The 21,676-nt window shown below is 43.4% G+C and overlaps 1 protein-coding gene across 1 annotated transcript in view; it reads right to left on the minus strand.

Annotated features, from left to right (window-relative positions):
• Positions 1 to 21,676, minus strand: part of ADCY2 (adenylate cyclase 2) — a 460,851-nt gene that overhangs the window by 71,637 nt on the left and 367,538 nt on the right. Inside the window, exon 15 of the mRNA XM_052659207.1 lies at positions 15,327 to 15,411. Within this exon, the coding sequence (XP_052515167.1) occupies positions 15,327 to 15,411 (85 nt within the window). The remainder of the gene's footprint in view (positions 1 to 15,326; positions 15,412 to 21,676) is intronic.

Below are 21,676 nucleotides of genomic sequence, written 5' to 3' on the forward strand. Positions count from 1 at the left end.
TGTGTTGCCTTCCCAGGTGGTGCAGTTGATAAAGAATCCACTTGCAAATGCAGGACACATGGGTTTGACCCCTGGGTTGAGAAGATCCCCTGGAGAAGGGAATGGTAACCCACTCTAGTATCCTTGCCTGGAGAATTCCAAGGCCAAAGGAGCCTGGTGGCTACAGTCCATAGGGTTGCAAAAGAGTCAGACACAGTGGAAGTGGCTGAGCTTGCACTCATGTACACTACGGGATGAGAGATGGTTAGAAAGGCAACCAGCCCTGTGGCTGGGGAATCAAGCCCCACAGCTGTGAGACTTTCTGCAAGTTACTGACCCTCTCCGGCCTTGGTTTCTTCATCTCTGAAATAAGAATAACAACAGTACCTGCCTCTTTGGTTTTTAAGAGATTTAAATGAGCTACATAAGGTGCCCAAAACAAGACATATGTATTAGTTTTTCTTATTTGTGAAGAAAACATAATTCTCAGGAACATGTCAGTGACTAAAAATCTATTTGCCTTATATCTGCATGCATGTTAATTCGCTTCAGTCTTGTCCAGCTCTTCGTGACCCCGTGGACTATAAACTGCCAGGCTTCTCTGCCTATGGGATTCTCCAGGAAAGAATACTGGAGTGGGTTGTCTTGCCCTCCTCAGGGGATCTTCCCAACCCAGGGATAGAACCTGTGTCTCTTACATCTCCTGCACTGGCAGCAGGGGGGTTCTTTACCCCTAGCACCACCTGGAAAACCCTAGATGAACATAAAAACCATTATTTTCTCTCCTTTTTACTATAGTTATTTCCCCCTCCAGCTCCTGGTCTAAAGAGAGGCAGAACATCTGTCTATAGCCTCTAACACCTGTGATGTGGAATCCCAGGGCTCACTCTTTGGGCAGAGTTTCCTGGGACCTCCTCTGATCTCTCCTACAGCCTGTCTGGAGGGATGAGCCAATACTGCCCTGGGCTCCAGGGGCTGAACGTCAGGCTAGCGGCCAGGCTCTGCAGAGCGTCTTCCTGTTAGCAAGTCATGGGGAGCCAGATTTATGCCTTAAGTTTCTTCTCCAAAGCATGGTTTGAACGGGGGTTGGCGAAGTCCTTAAATCTGTTGTCTGAAGAGAGGCCCTTCAATGCTGTGAACATGTGGTGTCATTCAGGATGACACAGCTGGAGGACGCTCACCTGAAAGAGTATCATTATCCTTCTAGCACATCCTACACTGAATAATATTAATACCATAAGCCACAGTGTTTTTGAACTGTGGTGTTGGAAAAGACTCTTGAGAGTCCCTTGGACTGCAAGGAGATCCAACCAGTCCATCCTAAAGGACATCAGGCCTGAATATTCATTGGAAGGACTGATGTTGAAGCTGAAACTCTAATACTTTGGCCACCTGATGCAAAGAGGAGACTCATTTGAAAAGACCCTGATGCTGGGAGGGATTGAAGGCAGAAGTGGGCAACAGAGGATGAGATGGTTGGATGGCATCACCGAATCAATGGAAATGAGTTTGGGTAGACTATGGGAGTTGGCGATGGACAGGGAGGCCTGGCGTGCTGCGGTCCAAGGGGTTGCAAAGAGTTGGACACACCCGAGGGACTGAATTGACTGACTGACTGAAGCCACAGTCATATCTGTATTTGGGAGGAGAAGCTGTAACAGAGTGCAAAGAGCAGAGATTCAAAAGAATATCATAGTCATCCAGCTCATATTAAAATAGAAGATGATGCATTTGGCTGGATCCTGGAAAATGAAGACAATATTTATGTGTTTGCATCCTAATTGACTAAGATTAGGGTTTCTATTTAAAAGAAAATTATTAAAACGGATGCTTTTGTGTCTGTACACAGAAACTGTCAATAGATATGATAATAAAAATCTTAAGAGCAGAAAACACAAAACCGCTGATTTAAGAGAGTGTTTAACTCTAGCTCAGATTACGTGTTGCAGTCAATTAGGTAAAATATCTAGTTATTACACAAACATATTGTTGAAATTGTAAAATTTTAAAAATTGCTGTTTGAATTTTTAGAGCAATGCATGGTGATGGTATTGCCAAATATGCCAGCTAATGGGACTATGTCATGTTCCACTCATAGACTAGGCATGTGCTGAAGCAGATGTGGGCAGACCTACACGTTTTTCTGCTCCTGTGACACACTGGGCAAAATGACACAGTGGTGGCCCTAGAAACTACTGCCTCCGTTTGCCTACTGAATACATGGCAGACTGTCCTGGAAATCTGCCATGGTCCTATTCAGTCCCGCAAAGAGCGATCTCCTTGAAGCTGCTCACTAAAGATGCACGGGTTTGGTGCACACTGGGCCCCAGACACCAGATTCAGAATGAAGCGGGTTCATTTCCGTCTCTGTTTAGTCTTCCTGTGTGCCTCCAAGCCCTCATATGCAATCGTTCTTTAACCTATTATGCCATATACTCATGGTTCTCCAGGTCATAGAGGCAGGCAGCCGCCCCTATCTTTTCATCTCTTCATCAAATCGAGGCAAAGTAAATACAACTGTTCTGAAACATGAAAAGTGGTAACACTGCTGGTGCCAAGGGCAAGGATCCAGACAGCGGTGCTGGGGGTACAGATCCTGAACTATAAAGACAGCGCGGGGAGAAGAGGAGGAAGAGGAAGACAGAAACAGGAGAAGAAACCAACGATGGGGAAAAGGAGAAAAAGACTAAAAACTTACAGTAGAGAGAATCTGATTGAGGAAAAATGGGAACACTGATTTCATTTGTTGCTCTGAATAAAAATTACAATGTATGTCCTAACCTGATAATTTAGTTCAGTTTATTCTGTTTTGGGTTAAGTATTCAAATAAACTCCCTGATGGATAAATAGTTTATCAAAATTTACACCATCCTAATGAGACATTCGGAGAAGGCAATGGCACCCCACTCCAGCACTCTTGCCTGGAAAATCCCCTGGATGGAGGAGCCTGGTGGGCTACACAGTCCATGGAGTCGCTAAGAGTTGGATACAACTGAGTGACTTCACTTTCACTTTTCACTTTCATGCACTGGAGAAGGAAATGGCAACCCACTCCAGTGTTCTTGCCTGGAGAATCCCAGGGACGGGGGAGCCTGGTGGGCTGCCATCTACGGGATCTCGCAGAGTCAGACACGACTGAAGTGACTTAGCAGCAGCAGCAGCAATGAGACATTGGGCTTCCCTGGTGCTCAGATGTTAAAGATTCTCCCTGCAATGCAGAAGACCTGGGTTCGATCCTTGGGTTGGGAAGATACCCTGGAGGAGGAATCGAAAATCCACTCCAGTATTCTTGCCTGGGGAATTCCATGGACAGAGGAGCCTGTCAGGCTATAGTCCACAGGGTTGCAAAGAGTCAGACACGACTGAGCAACTAATATATAACAAGACATTACAGGCCTCCCAGGTAGAACCACAGAAGAAAATCCACCTGCCAATCTTGGAGGTGAAGGAGGTGAAAGAGATGCAGGTTCGATCCCTGGGTCGGGAAGATCCCCTGGTATAGGAAATGGCAACCCACTCCAGTATTCTTGCTTGCAGAATCCCATGGACAGAGGAGCCTGGAGGGCCACAGTCCATGGGGATAGCAAACAGTGGGACATGACTGAGTGCGCGTGCGTACACACACACACACACACACACACACACACACACACACACACAGTGAGACATTATAAATGATACCACCTCAAAGAATATTGTGGCATTTATTTAGAACATCCTCTTCATATGAAGATGAGAACAAGCCTGCTATCAGCTCAGGGTAATCATTCTATTTGATCTTTGGTTTAATCACCAGCATCGTTTCTGCCAAATCTGTTTCTTCTGTCTTGATCATCAGTGAGGCTCACTGTATCGTATGATTGTCTCTTATTACCTAGAGCAAGCTCACTGAGCATCTTCTAGAAATGCTCTTGGCTGTTAATGCCACATCCATCCACTGATCAATATGGAATTGGTGCTAAGTGTAGTGGGAGAGGCAGAAGGGGAAAGAATATAAATGTATGTGAAAACCATGGAGTTGGTGCCAGGGACGGTGAGCAGTGTGGGTTGCTAGAAAGAGTCTGGTTCATCCAGTACAGGCAGAAGATTCTCCATGTAAAAATAACATGTTCATACACAGTGTTTTGGATTAAAAATGAAGAAAAAAATATCTCTGCCAAAAATATTTCCCGTTCCTTCCTTCCTCTCTTGCTTTTTTGTTTTTTGAAACTTCTGCATTGGAAACAGTAGGTCGTCTCTGCAGTTCTAGAATTCCTCATCATTCGGTGTGATAATTATTAAAGCAGATTGGGCTTGCAGTCTCATTAGTTTGTTCCTTTTAAAAATAAAACAAGGTACCCGCAAAGTAGTCGCCGCTTATATAAAGTGAAATGCAATAAAGTGAGAGACATTTCAGAAAGTTTTAGATGTATCACAGTGGTTTGGTAACAAACTTTTATCATGAGAAAAATAGAACTCCTCTTGTCTGAAAACTATGGTGAAGCTGGGCATGTGAACACGCGCTTTTGTGTGTTTGTCTAAAGGAACACCTACCGTGGCATTTTAATCGGGCAAGCACTCTCACCGCCATGCAGCAATAATTACTCCATGCATTTGCTGTCACAGAGACTGATGTGTCTACTTTATTATTTAATTGGGCTTGGACTTCCCACAGGCTTTTATTTCAATCAATCATATAGACCCTGAGGCTGGGAAAGACTGAAGGCAAAAGGAGAAGGGGGACGACAGAGGATGAGATGGTTGGATGGCATCACCGACTCAGTGGACATGAGTTTGAGCAAACTCTGGCAGATACTGGCAGACAGAGGAGCCTGGTACGCTGCAGGCCACGGGGTCAGAGCTGAACACGGCTTAGTGACTGAACAACAACAAATATTTCACAAAATCATCCTGTTTCTCTCATACGCCTTGGCTGAGCCATATTCCTCTGTTTTGCATCCACTGGGTGGCTCTCACAGCACCATCTATATCGTGTTAGTGAAGTGAAGTTGCTCAGTCGTGTTGACTCTTCAAGACCCCATGGACTGTAATCTACCAGGCTCCTCCATTCATGGGATTTCCCAGGCAAGAGCACTGGAGTGGGTGCCATCGCCTTCATCGTGTTCTCTTTGCCTAAATGCTTGCCTCTGGCCACCTGGAGACCTGGTGGAGCCACCTCACAACTCATGTGTGTGTGTGTGTGTGTGTGTGTGTGTGTGTCTGCCACACTGCACAACTTATGGGATTTTGGTTCCCTTACCAGGGATCAAACCCAGGTCCTTAGCAGCGAAAGCACTGAGTCCTAATCACTGGACCACCAGTGAATTCCCATCACAATCCTTGTATTCCTAGAGGCAGCCCAGGATTCAGCGAATAGAACTCAACAGATGCTCGCTGAGAAAGCTCACTGTCTTAACAGTGGATGCAGAGAGGAATTCCTAGGGGTGTAAAACAAAGAAGGAGGCTACTGATAGAAGGATGGAGACTGTGGGACTGGCCCCAGAGTGTCCTGGAACTGAACATCACTGGGCTGGGCTTTTGATGCCCACAGGGAAAAGATGTTGTCTTGGGTCTGCAACAGGTGGGTAGCTGGGACCAAGACTGCTGAATAAAACCAGAAGCCTCAGAAGGCTATTCTCTCCAAGTAGAGAAGTCTAGAAAGTCCATACTCTAGACCAAGAAAGTATAAATAAACTTCCAATGCAAACTCAGACTCTAAATATGGGTGTTGGTTTTGAAATCATATTATCTGCTTCATAATGAGAATCTCAAGGTGAGTGGTTACTGATCAGACCAAAAACCAGAGAAAGGTCTTGGGGCTGTGGCTGCAGCAAGTACAACGCTGCTTATGATGACACGTCACATTGCAGGATGCAACGCACATACCAGTTGGGAAGGGGGCAGTCCCTACCGAACACGATCTCACAGTGAACAAAAACTACGAGCTACATAAGGGGCTTCCCAAGTGGCACAGTGGTAAAGAATCTGCCTGCCAGTGTAGGAGGTGAAAGAGACACGGGTTCGATTCCCAGCTTGGGAAGATCCCCTGGAGAAGGAAATGGGAACCCACTCCAGTACTCTTGCCTGGAAAATTCCATGGATGGAGGAGTCTGGAGGGCTACAGTCCATAGGGTTGCTAAGAGTCAGACACGAATAAACATGCACGCTTGCACCACGAGCTGCAGCATACAATGGACTGTACAAGGAAGACACGAATAAGCATGCACGCTTGCACCGTGAGCTGAGGAATACAATGGACCGTACAAGGAAGAATCAACAGAAATAACAGATAATAGAATGAGTATCGTAAGATTCACAAATCAATCTGAAGTAGTCTATAAAATAAGATTAAATTTAAAAAAATCCATGGATTAGAGTTCATAATGATAAGCAGTTAAGAGAAAGTAACAGGTTTACTTTTAAATGAGTTCCATAGACTCTTTAGCAACAAACATGTAGATATTGAGATTAAATACTCAATCGTTATGCTGAAGAGGGTAAGACAGCTCTAAGGAGACAACCCATAAAAGAGTGCAGAAATACAGAGATAAAATGTATGCAGTTAAGGCACACAAGGTTCAATAAGAAGACCAAACATACTTGGAATGAAGTTTGAGAAAAAATAGAATGGAAAGACTGAGAAAAAGGCGAAATACAGGGAAATATGGGACAACGCCGTCATGGACCTGGAACAGAATATGAACTCTATAGTCGAGATGAGGCACTGAGTCACGTCAAGGTGAAAGAGAAGCAAACCTCTTCCTCAATACAAAGAATCTGTTGCCCAGGACACAGAGCGAGTTCTACAAAAACAGAGAAAGGACATCTCATCAAGGACCACAATCGGACTAGATTTCTCCTCAGCACATTCAAATCCAAGAAAATATGGACTCATGTTTTCAAAATGTTAGCAACATTATCGTAAAGTATTAGTCAAAGAGGAAAAGAGGCTGTTTTTCTTTTTTTTTTTTTTAATATAAAAGCTGATTGGGGTATATTATATATAGGCTCTCATGGAGAGGATTACAAAAGGGATAATCCTATGAAATATGAACGCTGCACATGGAGGAAGGCATGATATTCAGAAGAACATGAACAAAGAGACCATTAAACCAGAGTACCGATAACAATGAATAACACAGAAAAATCTAGACAACGTCAGAGGGACAACGGAAAAGGGTTAGAGGATGGTGCCTGCATTTTTCAACAAGAAGATGGAGACAATAACGGACCCGGTGAGAAATGTGCATGTCACACATTTTATGTTGATCCCTGAAAGAAAAGATGAGGATGTGTAACTGCCCAGTCACTAGAGGGAATAGAGGGGACTCAATAAGCTCCATTTGTCCAGGAGATGACAGGAGAAGAGGAAACATAAACAGAAGCAAAAACATATATGATGGATTAAAAAAAGCAAAAGACGACTAGCAATAATTGTAATACACATAAATGTATTATGCTTGTCAGCTTAAAGAAAAAGACTCTTGGATCAGAGAACATAACATACACTTAGATGTTGTGTACAAGAGACACACCTATATAGCAAGGAAAAGCCGAACAAGAAGATGGGGAAAATACTAACCAAGAGGAAGCTGGCAGGCTTGTATTGATATTAGAGAAAACAGACTTCAAGGGAAAAACACTCCTGTGGGTAGGAGGCTTTTCTATCAGCTGGCATGTGGCCTATTTTCTGTCCCCAGGACTCTCTATATTTGTGCTTTCATCTCTGCTGGGAACAAGGTTGGTGGGCTGATACTGTGTTATCTCTGCCATACAAAGTGGCAAGAAAGCCACACAGAGAGAAAAATTTCTCCTGACATTTTCTAACATTTTCATTTGCTGAATCTGGCATAGTTCTTCTAAAAGACATTTCATCAAGAAGGCTTTTGTGGGAGGCGTCTTTGTTATTTATGGTTATATCTCTTGTGTTTCTTGCAGAGGTTTAAGTCTACTTCAGGTAGTTTAGAAAAGTTAAACTTGGCAATAAAAATGCACTTATTTTTATTACTACCATGGTGATGACAGCTATTATTATTTTTTATTGCTGATTGTTATGGAAATGTAAACTTGAATCTCTTATTCTGCATCTTAGTTTCTACTCAGATAAAATGGATTGTTTTGATTATCAAATAAAATAATACATAATGAAAACACTTTGAAGGGCTTTCATATATGTGAAAATATTTTGCAAGTATTGCTATGAACTTTCTTGCTTAGAATATTTTGAGTCTAAATTGACTTATAAATGAAGTTTTTTCTCTGTTTTACTGAATGTATTTTAAGATGGAGTTATACCTTGTCTAAAATCCAGTTTTACATAAACTAGGTCAACAGCTGAATATACTGGAAAACTAGACAAGAGGCCACTGTGAATTAGGTTCTGTGTGACGTTATCTTGCCTGACTTTTTTGCCTTTGAGCCGCTGATGCTTAGCAATCACTACGAGGCCGCTTCAGTACCATGACGGTCCACGGCCAGGACGGTGGACATTCCTCTTCAGCACTTGCCAGTGTCTCTCCGCACACAGTCTAGCATCCTCTGGAACTTGCCTCCGATTTAGTACAAGGATTCTAAGGCTTCTTCCCAAAGGCTCCAAAACCTACTTGTTGTATAGTAACACTTCAGGGCAAGTTATGAAACCTATGGACCTTCTCTTTCATTAACTGTAGAATGAGCCTTCCCTCCAAGGACTCTTGTGTGGATAAATGAGCCAGTTTACATAAAATGCCTAGCAGAGTTAAGTCTTCACTTTTAATACAATACAACGTTTATCATTTGTAAACTGCAATGAGGTAAGATGTAGAACTATTCACGGATCTCGCCTGTCTTAAGCAGTCAACATTGGTTCTGAAGGTTCTTATCCAAGAACAGGGAACTTCTGCAGATCTTGTGGTTCTCATATTCCTGACCATGACCCAAAGTCTCCATCTGCTTCCTGGGGATCTACTTATGACTCCTGCATTATTTTTCATGCAGGGAAACTTTTCTTTTAAATAAGTAGAAATGGAAACTCATGGAAATGAACCACATCTCGGGCCCTGGGTCCCTCATCCCCCAAGTGCAGACCTGGACAAGGTTATCTCTCAGTTCCCTTTCAGATCTCAAGATTACGACTCTGAAATGCTAACCAGCATTTGCTGTAGAAAACCAAGGACCTCACAGGAGAACTGATGCAGAGGCGCTGAAGGAGACCTGACAAGTAAGCACACAGGATGCTGGCCCAGGATGCTGGGAGGCCAGGAGCCTGTCAGAACTGGGAGTAGGGATGCGGCAACTGCGAGCTGGATTCAGAACTGGGAGCTTGGGAGAGGTCAAGTCTGGGTGAGGATGGGGTGGGGCTTCCCTCAGCAGTGGTGCCAGGTGGTTGCATTTGCAACCTGACATTCCTTCAAGCTGCTGCCGCTGCCAAGTCGCTTCAGTTGTATCTGACTCTGTGTGACCCCATAGACGGCAGCCCACTAGGCTCCCCCGTCCCCGGGATTCTCCAGGCAAGAACACTGGAGTGGGGTGCCATTTCCTTCTCCAATGCATGAAAGTGAAAAGTGAAAGTGAAGTAGCTCAGTCGTGTCCGACTCTTTGCGACTCATTAAATACTTTGTGTTTCAAGTGTCTGGGACAGTCAGTGAACAAAACAAGGCTGAGATGAGCTCATTGAAGATTTTTTTTTCGCCTAAAAGAATACTCATATGCAGAGTACATCATGAGAAACGCTGGACTGGAAGAAATACAAGCTGGAATCAAGATTGCCGGGAGAATTATCAATAACCTCAGATATGCAGATGACACCACCCTTATGGCAGAAAGTGAAGAGGAACTAAAAAGCCTCTTGATCAAAGTGAAAGAAGAGAGTGAAAAAGTTGGCTTAAAGCTCAACATTCAGAAAACGAAGATCATGGCATCTGGTCCCATCACTTCATGGGAAATAGATGGGGAAACAGTGGAAACAGTGGCAGACTTTATTTTTGGGGGCTCCAAAATCACTGCAGATGGTGACTGCAGCCATGAAATTAAAAGACGCTTACTCCTTGGAAGAAAAGTTATGACCAACCTAGATAGCATATTCAAAAGCAGAGACATTACTTTGCCTACTAAGGTCCGTCTAGTCAAGGCTATGGGTTTTCCTGTGGTCATGTATGGATGTGAGAGTTGGACTGTGAAGTAGGCTGAGTGCTGAAGAATTGATGCTTTTGAACTGTGGTGTTGGAGAAGACTCTTGAGAGTCCCTTGGACTGCAAGGAGATCCAACCAGTCCATTCTGAAGGAGATCAGCCCTGGGATTTCTTTGGAAGGAATGATGCTAAAGCTGAAACTCCAATACTTTGGCCACCTCATGCTAAGAGTTGACTCATTGGAAAAGACTCTCATGCTGGGAGGGACTGGGGGCAGGAGGAGAAGGGGACGACAGAGGATGAGACGGCTGGATGGCATCACGGACTCGATGGACGTGAGTCTGAGTGAACTCCGGGAGTTGGTGATGGACAGGGAGGCCTGGCGTGCTGCGGTTGATGGGGTCGCAAAGAGTCAGACACAACTGAGTGAGTGAACTGAACTGAACTGAGCTGAAAAGAATACAAATAGGAAGCCCAACAAGCAGGCACTAGGTGGAAAAGGCTAGTTTTCCTTTTGCTAATTTTCTTCAGAATTAGCTGGTGAAGGTCACAAAATTGTTTCCAATGGAAGAGCCAGCCCGAGGCACTTCAGAGTTAAGGAATCATGGCACACGTCAGAAGGAATTTCAGTGCAGCAGGATGAGGGCTGTGGACCAGTCACTCCTTCATACATTCATGTGCACACCAAGCCCATCCCCACCCAGGGCATCTGGAGGAAGGAGAATGATCAGGGCTCACAGGGAACATAACTGCCTGAGGATGAACACGGGAGCCGGGTGGTGAGACAGAGGAGGTGTTACTTGGATCTCAAGAGTGGAGGAAGGGAAAAAGAACCTCATGGAAATGACGGACATCCAATAATGCTGACTTGTGTGTGTGCGCGCCAAATCGCTTCAGTCACATCCGATGCTTTGCGACCCTATGGACCACTCCTCTGTCCATGAGATTCTCCAGGCAAGAACACTGGAGTGGGTTGCTGTGCCCTCCTCCAGGAGATCTTCCTGACTCAGGGATCGAACCTGAGTCTGCTATGTCTCCTGCATGGGCAGGCGGGCGATTTACTACTAGCGCCACCTGGGAAGCCCAAATGTTTACTTAGCATGCACTTATTATAAACACATCTACATGTCCAGCATTCTGCTGGATTCACTGGGAGATAGAAAGCAAGTGACGGAAACAACCCTGGTCTTAAGCATCCTGTTATATACCAGCAGAAACCACAGTCACACTCAGCAGAAACTTTTTAAAAAGGGGATCAAAGGGATGTCACTTATTGAGTGCTAAACAACATGGCACAGACCCAGTGTCCCATGGTGCTTCAAGAAGGGCCCATCACAGAGGCTGGTGAGGTTCCCGAGAAAGTTTCCAGGAAGGTGAGCAGGTGCAGAACCCACCTCCATGGGCAAGAACTGAGACGTGGGCAATGTGTGTGTGGGGTGATTGCTTCTGGAAGAGCCTGGGGATGGGGTGGACTGGCAGTAACCAGAGTGGATGGAAAGGCAGGGCTTCTCACAACAATCAGGAACAGATTCCCTGACATTTTTCTCTGAACGAGTCACTGAACAAATACCACTTTTTTTTTTTTAATCAATAGGAAAAAAACTGCATTTGATTTATCACTCTTTATTTTTTACCCATTTTGATGTGTCCCTACCTTTTTATTAGGGGCTTCCCTAGTGGCTCAGAGGGTAAAGCATCTGCCTACAATGCAGGAGATCTGGGTTTGACCCCTGGGTCAGGAAGATCCCCTGGAGAAGGAAATGGCAACCCACTCCAGTTCTCTTGTCTGGAAAATCCCAGGAACTGAGAAGCCTGGTAGGCTACAGTCCATGGGGTTGCAAAGAGTCGGACATGACTGTGTGACTTCACTTTCACTTCATCTTTTTATTAAACCCAGCTGGTCAATGACCTATCAATTTTACTTACTTGTGCTGTACTTTCTGTGCAAAAGATGATAATAAAGGTAAAACTTTTGGAGGAAAAAAAATATTTGCCAGGCTTACCTTTTCTCCAACTCCTTTACAGAAGTATTTTGATTTCACTTTTCATACAGAGAATTTAATATCAATATTAGCACTGATACTGCCTTTGGCATTAAATTTTCAGAAGGTTAACATAAGTCAGTAGAACATGAGCCTGGGATATTCAGTAGTCTTTCATAAACCCAGTATTTAATCCATTAAAAAGGACAAATCACAATAAAATCTCATACTTCTCCATGACCACTGTGGAATATTTGTTATATATGTAGGCTTTTTACTTCTTCAATTTAAATTTATTCTTTGTAGAGGGACACTAAGTATTACATTAAATGTCATGTGTAAGAATGGTAATTAAAAAAAAAGAAGCAAGCATTTATCATTTTGATCTTTGTTCTAAACACTGTTTAGAGTGTTCTAAACACTCATATTAATTTTAAAAAGTTAATGCTGGTTTCTGTTGCCTAAAATACAGGTTTGTCTAAAGTGCTCTAAGAATCAGTTCAGTTCAGTTCAGTCGCTCAGTCGTGTCAGACTCTTTGCGAGCCCATGAATGCTGCTGCTGCTGCTGCTAAGTCGCTTCAGTCATGTCCGACTCTGTGCGACCCCATAGACGGCAGCCCACCAGGCTCCCCCGTCCCTGGGATTCTCCAGGCAAGAACACTGGAGTGGGTTGCCATTTCCTTCTCCAATGCATGAAAGTGAAAAGTGAAAGTGAAGTCTCTCAGTCGTGTCTGACTCTTTGCGACCCCATGGACTGCAGCCCACCAGGCTCCTCCGCCCATGGGATTTTCTAGGCAAGAGTACTGGAGTGGGGTGCCATTGCCTTCTCTGACCCCATGAATAGGCACTCTAAAATATGCAGTGATGGAAAATAATAGTAGTTGCTGTTTGTCGAAAATCTGTCAGTATTCTGTTAGGTACTTTCATGGCTTGGCGTCCTTCCTGTAAGAGCCTCAGGGTGATCAAAGTTCAACATTCCTGGCTTCTGGTTCCTCCTAGATATCAGAGCCTTCTCTGGGGGAAGCCTTCCCTCGGGACAATCTCCAATCGTCCCGAGAAACTTTAAAGACGGTTGTTCTCCAAACTTCGTGTGAGGAAATTCTGGCTTGGAAAAGACAACAAGAATCTCAAGGGTGATATGTGTAGTTTTTGACTGAATTTGGAGGGTTGAATAGAAAGCACATTTAAAGCCTTTGTGCAATACCATGTTTGATGTTGTGTGTTAAAAAAAAAAAAATCCTTACAGACTATTTTAAAGAGTGAAAATAGTGGAACCAGAAGAATTCCTTAATTTTACCAGGATTACATGTGGATTAAGGATCACAAGTGGCCAGTAGGGGGAGACTGGGGCACGGATCCTATCCATTCAAGTTGAGAGAGACCAGATGTCTTTAAGCTTGGTCTTCCTGACCACTTTGGCAAAGCACAGGCTTCCCCCGGGAAGGAGGTAAACATCGGTTCATTTGCAGCCTTGAACTTTTCTCTTTGGGACAACGCAGAGTTAAAAAGAACTTTGTAGCATCTGGTGTGGGGGCATTAGAATCTTGGGACGCCCCCAGGGAAGGCTCTGGTTTCTAGGAGGAACCAGAAGCCAGGAATGTTGAATTTTGATCACCCTGAGGCTCTTACAGGAAGGACCCCAAGCCATGAAAGTTCAACACTGTGGTCAGATTATAGCGGGGCTGAGAGGGGAGATGTTACTGAAACTTTCTCACCAAGGCAGGAAAGTTGCCCCAGGGATTCTCCCTTCCCGCTCTGTGTTTCTTTTTTATAGCAACTTAGTGGACCAGATGGTAAGGAATCTGCCTGCAATATGGGAGACCCGGATTGATCCCTGGGTTGGGAAGATTCCCTGGAGAAGGCAATGGCAACCCACTCCAATATTCTTGCCTGGAGAATTCCACGCACAGAGGAGCCGGGCAGGCTACAGTCCATGGGGTTGCAAAAGAGTCAGACATGACTGTGTGACTGACACTTTCACTTTCAGTGGGAAGAAAAGTCAGTCTGAAACCCTAACTATTCTCCTGCCACCCTCAGGACTGGATTCCAAGAAAACGGGAAGTATGTCTACTCAGACACAAGGATATACACAGCTTTAATGAGAGCAGGGTTTAGATTTCCAACAGAACCACAGATGATCATCCCCCTTCTGAAAACTGGAGAACACAGGCTGCAGGTGTCTTCGGGGGAGTCAGGAAGAGAAAGGGTGGAGTGTGTGTGCGTCTCCATCCAAGGGAAATCTGCACATAGAAAGTCAGACTTCCTCGTATGTTAGGAATTCCTCGCATCTCAGAACTTGACAAAGATCCCCATGGTCAACAGTTACTCTGTCTTCTCTACAACCTGTGAGGTCTTCAGGGGATTTTTAAGCGACTTGAGATGCCATGTGTGCATTTGAGGAAATCAGAAACCATAGTCTTACTTTTGGAAGTTTCCAATCCAATTGGAAACATTCAAACTATGATATAGCAAACAGAACCCACCAAAGTCTGCAAAGGTTCAGGGCAGAAGGGTGCAGCATCCACTGTCCAGAGGCAGAGACACGCTTTGGAATCTTAATCCTTTTTTTGGCCAAATGATGCCATATATCAGACCAGGATGCACCCATGCTTGGCCTCTGGTTCAGTCCTGTTTCAACTCATTTCCAGTGAACAAAATGAAACCTTGACTATCTTTTGGGACTTCTATCTCATTGTCAGCTTTCTTAGGATGCTCTCAGCGATCCAGGGCCACCCAGCAACAACTGCTTTGCACTCAAGAGTCCAGTGGGGTTTACTTCTTATATCCTGAACTAGCATTTAAACCATAAGCACTGACTATGATTGGTTTTAAGTTAAAACACTAATAAAAGATATTTTTACATTTGTTATTTTCATATTTTCCAAAATTTTATACCTTGTGGAAGTCATTATCAAAGACACACTTGGTTTACACTTTAATTCTCCTGGTCATTAAAAGCCTCCTATTACACTAGTATTTGCTGCTATAAATACTCTGAAAACTTAAAAGGGATAGTACAAAATGTTGACAGAAACAAATAAACACAAATGTGATTTTACAGCATGCTATCCAGTATTTCAGGTAACCCTTGAGTTAGTGTCTTGGTTGTTACAGGCTTCCTCAGTTCATAGTCTGGGCTGTTGACATGAAGGATACTGGCTTCTCTACTGGTCTGTGTATCTTGTGAAACAGTAAATCAGCAAGCTCCCTATTTTGATCGAGCAATCAGTTTTCAGTGAGCACATTTTCAAAGAAGTTGCATATGTGAAGTACCTACCAAAAGCTGTCCAGCAAAGCAGACGAAAAGGATAAAGGCAAGTGAGAGAAACGCTGCTCCAAAGGAAATCCCGAGAATGGACGTTCTACCGGGAAACAAAAAGGAACATGTTAGTGTGGGGACAGCTTCGGTTTTCCTGGAAAGCCATCATGAATACCTGTGGCTTGAATTAGGATTTTTAAAATGAGGACTTCATTCCTCACTAATATCTTTGAGAAATGAAAATGGAGCTAAAAACAAGCCAGAGATATGTCCATAGCAAAATGTATCTATGGCTGTGTCTAAACAACTTGCTGTGATACGACATTAAAACTGTCCTACCCGCATCATTTCTCGGTAAGAGAAAAACCCTCTTTACACGACTTGCCTCTGCAACCAGCACCTTCACGCCCACACCCGACCGTGGCCATCATGTGCCCCCTTCCCTGTCTCGATGTCCTGGCAGTTTTGCCTCCAGGGCAGCCTCATCGATGTCCACGGAAACCTCATTCCCCGTTCTCACTCCACGGCCTTTGCATTTTTGCATGAGCCAATGAACACACAAGCTTCCTGTGATCAGGTGAGTAAAGAGCCCACTAAGCTACAGGTTGTCACCCTCCGGTTACAAGTAGAAGTGGTCACGAGAACTGTATGCATTTCTCAGAGTTCCTTTAAACAATTCAGAAATTTAAGGTATCTTAAAACGTCCTTTCATTCAAAGGATAAAACTGTTTGCAGGAATTGTATGCATTTCTGAGAGGTCCTTTATATAATGAAAACTCAAGGCCTCTTAAAACATCATGTAATCCAAAGGAAGAAGGGTTTGGGAGTATTAGAAAAGATGAGCCCCAACGAATAATCCAAGCTGAAATTTAAATGCAACATCCGAAGAGAGGTCTGGTGGTACCTGAGATCACTGTGGAAGCTCGAGCCAGTGAGGTTGGCTAGAGAAACTGAAGACAGAAGACTTGGGACTGAGAAGTGCGGGGACACTGAGAGTGAATGTTGATGCATCAAAAGGAAGGCTCAGACACGAGCAATCTACAAGCCGAAATGCCCGGCGAGTGCACAGCTGTGAGCCCCCAGCAGGGGGGAAAGAAGCGAGCCATCAGCGAACTCAGGAACCCCCTCATGCCATCAGGATAGGAAGGGTCCACTCAGCTGGCACTCAGATAGTTATTCTATCTTGAGAGATGAGCACACATCAAGCAACATCTACAAAACCTTGACTCCAAACCACTGTGCACTCAAGGCTGACCCAAGGATGCTTTTATGGAGTGCGGAGTTCTGTCCTAGACGCTTTCAAATACCTAGCCTGATAACGACATCTGTTCACATTTTATGAGCAACGTTAAGTGTCTGCTAGGAGGGTGCAGACATACCAAATACACCTAGATTGTTGACTTGTCTCATGGCCAGGTCCAGGCTGGGTTGGAACGGAGCAAACATGAGTAAGACCCGCGTTTTGAGTAACTCACAGTCTCAGAAAGGTAAGCTCTGTAAGCTTCCTTGCCTCCCCCATCCCAAACACCCTTTTTCTCAGACGTTGCTCCTTAACCCCTGCTCAGAATCCACAGTTTCAGCATTTCCCATCACAGACTCTCAGGTGTCCTGTTAGCACTGTGGATGGAGGGGAGCGTAGGAAGGCTCTTGCTATCCCTGTGACCGAAGAGACACCAGAACTCATCTGCTCAACTTCCATCGGCCGTTCTTTTCATGCGTCTAAGAGACCTCTGACGGGTTTCCTGTGACTCTGTGCTCCCCTGGTTCCTTGCTGGTGTTAAGGCGATGCCATCTGCATAAGGCTGATGTCAGAAAAATAAACGCCTTTGTCTTAGGTCTGTAACTGTTGAAATATGAATGATCTCTCATTGAAGGTCCGGGAAGTCTCAGCTCTAAGCCATCTGGTGACAGGAGGGTGAAGCTGATGCTGGAACGGCAGGAGAATATGGTGATACAATACTATGTGTCCAGCACAGTTCTAAAGGCTTTAGATGTATATGTAACCCGGGACAGCAGGGCTACTGTTCTTACCTCATTTTACTCAAGAGAAAGTGACACCCAGAGAAACTGGGAAGCCAACCAAAAGTTAACAATCCTCTCAAGTGGTACGGGTTGGGATTAAAGTCCACACAATTGTATACCTGACCCAGGCTGTGCTTCTTGGAGTAAACATGTCACATTTCAATCATGTTTACTGGCTTAACTTTCCTGGAAAATTATCCTTTTCATTTAAATTTTGAATGTGAGACATTCAAAATGTCTCCTTAATATTCTCTTACAGTTTTTGAAGTTGTTATAGGTGAAGCAATCCCTTCTTGTCCTTCATGTTATTTTTCTGATTCTCTCTAGATAAGATTTTTGAAGCTTTGCATGTTTGTTGAAGTTCTCAAAGAATGAACTTTTGTCTTATTATTAAGGTCCATGCTTTCTGATCATTTCCTTTATTATTGGTCTCTAATTTAACTTAAAATAATCCTTTCCTCCTTCTTTATTTGAACTTTCACTGTTCTTTTCCTTGACTGTCATTTGCTGCTAATCTTTTCTATTTTCTAATAAATGCATTTAAAGACATAAATATTCCTATAATTACTGCTTTAGCCAAATCCCACAGCTTTTGATTCACAGCTACTCATTGCCATTCTTTTCTAAAAAGCCTATACTTTCAATTTTCTTTTCCTTTTAATACAAGAGTAACTATAAAGGGAAATTATTTCTGGTCTATCCTTGTTACTCCAATGTCACTAGGTTTGATCAGAGATTGTGGTCTCTATTATTTTTACTTTGACAATTTCTTTTCCTTCTGGGATGTGGTAAATACATTCCATTTCTATTATGTCTTATGATACATATTTACATTTCCTTTTAGTTGGAAACAAAGCAAGTGCTTTCAGTAAGTCTACTGTCAGAGCTTGAGGAGTTAAGTCAGATCCCCAGTGGGCTGATTTATTGGCTCAATTTGATCTTTCAATTTCAGAATATATTAACATTTCCAACTAAGTTTGTGGGTTTGCCAGTACATCTGAACATTTTAATAGTGTCTATTTATTTCAAAGAGATGCTGGAGTGCATAAAGTTTCATGATTGTTAACTTTTCTTGGTGACTGTACTGTGATATAAGCTTCTGTTTTCATGCTAAATGTCTTTCACTTGGATTTAGATTGCCAGAGATTCATACTACTACCGCTTTGCTCTGTCTGTAAGCTGTTTCCTAAAATAGCTATTTTCTATGCTTTATTTCCAACCTTTTCTCTTTTAATTTTAGCTAGATTTTTAAAGGTGGTACAGAAGTGGCATTTGGTTTATAGCCTCAATCTTTGACTTTCTTTACAAGAATAGGACATTTCCCTCCGTTCACAATTATGAAATTTATTAATATTTGACCAGTTCTCTCCATCTTATTTTCTTAAAATGTTTGGTAAAGTTCAGACAGAAATCACTTGAGTAAAAAACAAATTTAATACAAGGACAGGGAAGCCTGGCGTGCTGTAGTCCATGTGGTCGCAAAGAATCGGATATGACTTAGTGACTGAATGACATCATAACATAAATGCCCATTTAAATTTTCAATATGTGTTAATAATTTGGTAAGTTGTACAGTCAATGAATTTCCCCATTTTATCTAAGTTGTAAATCTTTTGGCCTTGAGTAATTAATAACTTTTCATATTTATCCTGTTAAAATCCATAGAATCTGTAGTAAATATCATTTTATTTCTTATAACACTAGTTTGGGTGGTTTGTGATTATTGCTCTTTTTTACTTTCTTGATTGGTCTTGCTAATGGTTAGGCATTTCATTGTTTTTTTTTTTTTTTTTTTTTAAGGAACCAACGTTTGTCTTGATTATTTTTCTGTTGTTTGTTTTCCGTTTTATTGAATATTTTTTTCTTAGTGTATGTTCCCTCCTACTTATTGGACTTGCTCATCTTTTTCCGGCTTCCTGAGACTGAAAGGTAAACAACTGATTTCAACTCTTCCTTCAAATATAAGCATTTTAAAGCTACAAATTCCTCTCTAAATGACTGTTAAGCAACATTCCACACAGTTTATTTTAATACACAAAACATTTGCTAATTTGTCTTGTGACTTTTTGGATTTATTTCACTTTTTAAAATTGAAATATAGTTGATTTACAAAGCTGTGCCAATCTCTGCTGTACAGCAAAGTGACCAAGCTGTACACATATACACGCTTTCATGTTCTTTCACCTTATTCAGTATCACAGGGTATAGAGTGCAGCCCCCTGTGCCACAGGCGAGTGCCCAGTTGCTTCAGTCGCGTCTGACTTTCTGTGACCCTGTGGACCGTAGCCTGCCAGGCGCCTCTGTCCATGGGATTCTCCAGGCAAGAGTGCTGGAGTGGGCGGTCCTTCCCTTCTCCAGGGACCTTGCCGCCCAGGGATGGAACCCGTGTTGCTTGCACCTGCACTGGCAGGCGGGTTCTTTATCACCAGTGTCACATTCTTTTCCATTTCGGTGTATCACAGGCTACTGAATACAGTTTCCTGTGCTACACAGCAGGAGCTTGTTATTAATCCATTTTAATGTACTAGCTTGCATCTACCAACTCCAATCCCATGGAGAGAAGGGCCTGGTGGGCTACAGTTCACAGGGTCCCAAAGGGTCAGACACGACTGCAGTGACTTAGCATGCATGCGTGCACCAGTCCCAAGCCCCCAGGCCACACCTCTCCCTATCGCATCTCATCTGCAACCACAGGTCTGTCCCCTAGGCCTGTGAGTCGCTTTTTGTTTTGTAGATGGGTTCGTGTGTGCCACGCTCTGGGTATTTGTCTTCCTCTTTCTGCCTTACTTCATTTAGCATGATACTCTCTCGTTGCATTCATGTTGCTGCAAATTTTATTCCTTTCATGGCTGAGTAACATTTCATTATATGGGCTTCCCCAGTGGCTTGGCAGCAAAGGATTCACCTGAAAGGCAGGGGATGCAGGTTTGATCCCTGGGTTGGGAAGATCCTTTGGAGAAATAAATGCCAATCCACTCCAGTGTTCTTGCCTAGGAAATCCCATGGACAGAGGAGCCTGGTGGGCTACAGTCCATGGGGTTGCAAAACTGTGGGGCATGACTTAGTGACTGAGCAATAACGATACTCCATGATACATATACAAACACCACATCTTCTTTTTCCATTCATTTGAAAAATTGACTTAAAAAAAATTTTTTTACTTAGTATTGTTGTTCAGCCACTAAGTCGTGTCTGACTCTTTGGGACTCTATAGACTGCAGCATACCAGGCTCCTCTCTCTGTCAGTATCTCCTGGAGTTTGCTCAAATTCATGTCCATTGAGTCTGTGATGCTATCTAACCATCTCATCTTCTGCGGCCCCCTTCTTCTTTTGCCTTTAATCTTTCCCAGTATCATGGTCTTTTCCAATGAGTCGGCTCTTCACATCAGGTGGCCAAAATACTGGAGCTTCAGCTTCAGCATCAGTCCTTCCAATCGATATTCAGGGTTGATTTTCTTTAGAATTAACTGGTTTGATCTTGCAGTCCAAGGGCCTCTCAAGAGTCTTCTCCAGTTCAGTTAGTTCAGTTCAGTCACTCAGTCATGTCCAACTCTTTGCAACCCCATGGACTGCAGCATGCCAGGCCTCCCCATCCATCGCTGATTCCTGGAGTTTACTCAAACTCTTCTCCATTGAGTTGGTGATGCCATCCAACCATCTCATCCTCTGTCATCCCCTTCTCCTGCTTCCCTCAAACTTTCCCAGCATCAGGGTCTTTTCAAATGAATCAGTTCTTTGCATCAGGTGGACAAAGTATTGGAGTTTCAGCTTCAACATCAGTACTTCCAATGAATATTCAGGACTGATTTCCCTTAGGATGGACTGGTTGGGTCTCCTTGCAGTCCAAGGGACTCTCAAGAGTCTTCTCCAGCACCACAGTTCAAAAGCATCAATTCTTTGGTGCTCAGCTTTCTTTATAGTCCAACTCTCACATCCATAGATGACTACTGGAAAAACCATAGCCTTGACTAGACGGACATTTGACACCAAAATAATGCCTCTACTTTTGAGTATGCTGTCTAGGTTGGTCATAGCTTTTCTTCCAAGGAGCAAGCGTCTTTCAATTTCATGGCTGCAGTCACCATCTGCAGTAATTTTGGAGCCCCCCCACCCCCCCCGCAAAATAAAATCTGACACTGTTTCCACTGTTTCCCTATCTATTTGCCATGAAGTGATGGGACCAGATGCCATGGTCTTAGTTTTCTGAATGTTGAGCTTTAATTCACCATTTTCACTTTCCTCTTTCACTTTCATGAAGAGGCTCTTTAGTTCTTCTTCGCTTTATGCCACAAGAGTGATGCCATCTGCATATCTGAGGTTATTTATATTTCTCCCAGCAATTGTG

The sequence above is a fragment of the Budorcas taxicolor genome, chromosome 20 (genome assembly GCF_023091745.1).
Source record: "Budorcas taxicolor isolate Tak-1 chromosome 20, Takin1.1, whole genome shotgun sequence".
Classification (NCBI taxonomy): Eukaryota; Metazoa; Chordata; class Mammalia; order Artiodactyla; family Bovidae; genus Budorcas; species Budorcas taxicolor.